The sequence below is a fragment of the Colobus angolensis genome, unplaced genomic scaffold (assembly GCF_000951035.1).
Source record: "Colobus angolensis palliatus isolate OR3802 unplaced genomic scaffold, Cang.pa_1.0 Scaffold106, whole genome shotgun sequence".
Taxonomy (NCBI): Eukaryota; Metazoa; Chordata; class Mammalia; order Primates; family Cercopithecidae; genus Colobus; species Colobus angolensis.
The window spans coordinates 345,238-350,173 of record NW_012111586.1 but is presented as its reverse complement, the minus strand read 5'-3'; the positions used below and the strand labels follow the sequence as shown (position 1 = coordinate 350,173).

The following is a 4,936-nucleotide window of genomic DNA, read 5'->3' as shown; positions in this document are numbered from 1 at the left end:
GGCCTGTGGCCAGCTGTGACAAGTATAGCCTGAGGCTCACAGAGCCCACAGCCAGCATGGTATGGGAAATCCTGGATTGGGGCTGGTTGTGGTCCAGCTGTGATCCAGCTTTCTCCGCTTCTAGACAGGGCTAGTGCCAGGCAATGAAGCCAATGACTACAGATATCACTCACAGCTGGAAATGGGCCTCCTTTGGCAAAGGAATCTGGAAGCACTCTCTAGCTGCTCTGCTCAGGCTGGGGCCCTGCTAGCCTCCTTTTAGATAAAGTGGGGAGACTAGATTCACACCAAACAGTGGAAATGAGGGAATGCAGCTTCCAGACGATCATCACTTGGTTAAGTTTGCACAGAAAGTGTAACCAGTTCCAGTGAGAACAAATCTAAAGCTGTCCGTCTTTTAAAGCCACCCTGAGTGGTAAAGATAAGGTACATGTCTTAACCTATATAAAGGTGAAGTATTATTTTTCAACTGTACAAGACACATTACTAGGGTTACAGTTCAGTGGCATGCACCGCATGTTGGACTGCATTTAAACTACAACTGTGTAGTGTGACATCTCCATTACATGGCACCAAACATTTGTCAATTGTACAACTATTACTTGGTGAGATCTGGTTTTAACTACTTTAATAGCCAATTTCTATTTAAATGTGTTACGAAAAAATGCAATAGCTTAACTTTATACACATTTTACATTTATGGCAGAGTAAGTACAGTAATTTCTGCACCCGAATGGGTAGTGTTGCCTTCAAAGTAGTCACCTTGGGAAGACGTATGTTTATTCCAGTGAAGCTGACCTTACACAGAACATTTCTAGAACCCTCTTTAGAAACTGTCAACTTGTAAGGGTCTTCAGTGTTGGTAAATCTTTGTCCATTAAGGGTAGATCTATTTTTGAGGAATGATTTTTTTTTTTTAACAGCTAAAGAGCATTAGAAAATAAGTCTGCTAAATAAAATTGGTGATGAAGCTCAGGATTACCTTGGTGGGCAGGAGGAGGGGTTAGATAAAACACAAGGTCTGACTATAAAGTTGCGAGGCCTTTTGCCTTGCATGGCTTCAAAGGTAACCCCAAAGGGGAACCCTAAGAAAATAACTCCAATTATGCTAACTCTTGAGTGCATATGTTCTAGTGTATTCTTTGCTTATTTTCAGTCATATTTCATATAAGCAGAAATGGAAAACTCCATCTCTGTGATTTCTCCCAAGGGAAAGATCTCATCTACTGCTTAGAGAATTAAAATAAAAAGCACTTGGTGTCATGTCTACATTAGCCCCGCCAAAATGTGCAATGAGTAATTCCTGATACCTGAGTCTTCCCCGTTTGGAAAAGTGGGTAAGGACAGGTGTCTGGATCCTCGGTAAAAGTAGAATTTCAAGGGGATTGGAGTGTTTCCAATGGCTCCCATCTTCTCAATAGACTTACAACACCCACTCATACAAGGAAACCTCCTACAGCTAAGCAGTATACAAAGTTTCAGTAGAGGAGGGGAAGAATGATCTCCAAGTAGTTTTCTATGGTAAAAACCCACTGGCTTCTGGATGACAAGTGAACAGAGTCCATTGAAAAAGAAAGTCCATGGTGTTAGATTCTAGTGCACGCTTAAGAAATAAAGTATGTGGCCACTAGCTCACTGAAGTGCATTTCCAGCTGAGGCCAAAGGCAGCAAAGGTGCAAGAAGCTGCTAGAGCTGACATTAGTTGAAGCAGGGTCTGTAAATTCAGAGTGGCAAAGCAATTTGTAGAAAGGCCCAGTTACAAAGCAGGACATTTGCCAACCTGTGAAGTCAAAGAACGTTCAATCTCACTTTCTACAAAGTGCTTCATTGAAAATGCTAATGAGGAAGCTCCCTAAAACACCATATCCTGAGTGTCGGAGAAATATGGTCAAGACGGTGATTGATGGGGAGCAGAGATTGATCCTCTAATAGTGTTTGAACTGTGTATTTTCCAAGCATCACACACACACTTAGTGAAGAACCTATTACTGCAGTCACATTCCAGCTCGCCTGCACATGCTTCCATCCCGTGCTTGCTTTCGAGTACATATTTCCATAAGCCATTTTGAGTTAATGGGTTCTACTGCTAAAAGTCAGAAGCAGCAGCAGGGTCAGTGCCTTAGAGTCGGCTGTAATATCCACGTGCTCACAGCAGACGTCAGTCTCATATTGATCAGTCAGGACGTTGTTCTTGGTGAGTGTTTTTATATTTGTCTTTGTAAAAACCACAAAGCTAGGCCATTTGCTTAAATCATCGTTAGAAAAAATGCTGAGTGCCCAGATGGGATTTCTAGTTTCTGTGCAAATGAAATCACATTAGTCCAGATTTTATTCACTCAAAACTACTAGGGAAGCAGTAGGATTTGGTTTAAATGCTGCCAAAGAGCAAGAATTCACTTAAGTTTTAATTCAGAAGCAATCCTGTTGTTAATGTTGTAGCCAGGTTCGGACAGCATGGAGGGTGGGGCCCCCATTGTGCTTGCTGAGGAATCCCGGATCTCTCCCAGTTCAAGCTCACTTTCACTAGAGGTAGACCCACCGTTGATGGTATAGACGCTCTCTGCAACTCCCTGAGCTGAAGCACAGCCATCCGGCTCGTTCTTCTCCCTCGGACTCGACAGTCCTGGGAGGACAGCCATCTTTCCGGTCTGCCTGTTTGGCAGCAAGGACATGGTATAGTCTGCAATGATCCCACCCACATCTAAGTTGCATGCCTGGTCGAAGGCTAGGAAGCCAACATTAGCGTTTGCCTCACACACCACAAAGGAGCCATCGTCCATGATAAGGAGATCAATGCCACAGAAGTCCATGCCCAGGATGTTGGACACCTGAATAGCCAACTGCTTGCCTTGTTCTGTCAGCGGGCACATGACACCCACGCCACCTGTGGGGAAAGCACAGTGATGTAAAGGTGACAACTGAGAAGTCAGATGACTCTTCAAAGAAGAGACAGGGGTCTGCCCAGGAGGGGAAGAAAGACAGGCTCGATCATTAATCACAAAAGGTCTGGATGGAAATCACTACACCCTTCGGGAAAACAATACAGCCAATTTTTATCTAATCTTAAAAATGCTGATTTCCTCTGACCCAGCCATCCCACTACCAAGGAAATAATCTTATGGTATGGGAGGAAAAAAGCTTTATGCACAAAGATGTTGATGGCAGTATTATTTAAAATACAAATCATAGAGCCAGGTAAATGATGGGCACTTAATAAATATTTAGTACATATTGAATGATGAAATGAAAAATTATAATCTAAATCTCTCACAGTAGGGAAAAACAGTGTATTTTAAAGCCATTAATAATAATGCCAGCTGGGTACAGTGACTCACGCCTGTAATCCCAGCACTTTGGGAGGCTGAGGTGAGAGGGCTGCTTGAGGCCAAGAGTTTGGACCAGCCTGTTCATCATAGCGAGACCCCATCTCTACAAAAAACAAAAATAAAACTAGGTGGGTATGGTGGCTCGCTGTAGGGTTCCTCCTCCCCCAGCCTCCCAAGTGCTGCAGTCCCAGCTACAGTGGCGTGATCTTGGCTCACTGCAAGTTTCACCTCCCAGGTTCACACCATTCTCCTGCCTCAGCCTCCTGAGTAGCTGGGACTACAGGCACCTGCCACCACGCCCGGCTAATTTTTTTTGTATTTTTAGTAGACATAGGGTTTCATCGTGTTAGCCAGGATGGTCTCGATCTCCTGACCTCGTGATCCGCCTGCCTCAGCCTCCCAAAGTGCTGGGATTACAGATGTGAGCCACCATGCCCGGCCACAACTTACTGATTTTTAAGAAGAGAGATGGCACCTTCTGCCGTCTTTCTGTGCTGCCATAATGGTGCACGTCAATGTCCTGGCTGATGCTCTCAAGAGCATCACCAATGCTGAAAAGAGGCAAACACCAGGTTCTTACTAGGCCATGCTCCAAAGTCATCATCTGGTTTCTAACTGTGATGACAAAGCATAGTTACGTTCGCAAATCTGAAATCACTGATGATCACAGAGCTGGGAAAATTGCTGTGAACCTCACAGGCAGGTTAAACAAGTGGGGAGTGAATGGCCCCAGTCTGATGTGCAACTTGAAGATCAGAAAAATGGCAGAATAATCTGCTCCCATTCCATCACTTTGGTTTCACTGTACTGACAATCTCAGCTAGCATCATGGCCATCATGGCCTGTGAAAAAGTAAGATGAAAACACACAGATGGGAAAATCCTGGGATTATTTTTCTAGGGATGTAATACATATTAATATTTATAAATAAAATGCCTCAATGGACCAAAAAAAAAAAAAAAACCCAGAGATATGGAAAGGACTGAGACAAAATCCTGAACCAAGGACAGAGAGACTGATTGCTCTTACTTTGCTAAAAAGCTAGGACTTCAGATTTGTCTCCAGTTAGTCTCCTTGGAAAGATTTAAGAATTGTATTCTCAGGTCCAATAACTAGTGTCTTTACCTTAACAATGTCCCTTCCCACCTATGACACTGTATCTAAAAAAGGCTATAAAACAGTTTTAAAACAGCTCACCAAGTAAAGCAACATGGATAAATTATAAAGCCACGTGGTTACTAATGAATGGATTTTGTAAGGTAACTAGAAAAGTCAAAACGATAATACACAAGGTTCAATACTTTGGCACTAAACATGATCATGAAAATGGGCTGGGCATGGTGGCTCACGCCTGTAATCCCAGCACTTTGGGAGGCCAAGGTGGGTAGATCTCTTGAGGCCAGCCTGGCCCACATGATGAAACTGTGTCTCTACTAAAAACACAAAAATCAGCCAGGTGTGGTGGTGGTACACATGTATAATCCCAATTACTCAGGTGGCTGAGACATGAGAATCGCTTGAACCTGGGAGGCGGAGGTTGCAGTGAGCTGGGATCATGCCACTGCATTCTGGCCTGGGCAATAGAACAAGACTGTCAAAAAAAAAAAAAA

The 4,936-nt window shown here is 43.6% G+C and overlaps 1 protein-coding gene across 1 annotated transcript in view; it reads right to left on the bottom strand.

Annotated features, from left to right (window-relative positions):
* Positions 1–2,185: 2,185 nt before the first annotated feature.
* Positions 2,186–4,936, bottom strand: part of RIMKLA (ribosomal modification protein rimK-like family member A) — a 33,881-nt gene continuing 31,130 nt past the window's right edge. Inside the window, exon 5 of the mRNA XM_011944931.1 lies at positions 2,186–2,884. Within this exon, the coding sequence (XP_011800321.1) occupies positions 2,394–2,884 (491 nt within the window). The 3' untranslated portion in view covers positions 2,186–2,393. The remainder of the gene's footprint in view (positions 2,885–4,936) is intronic.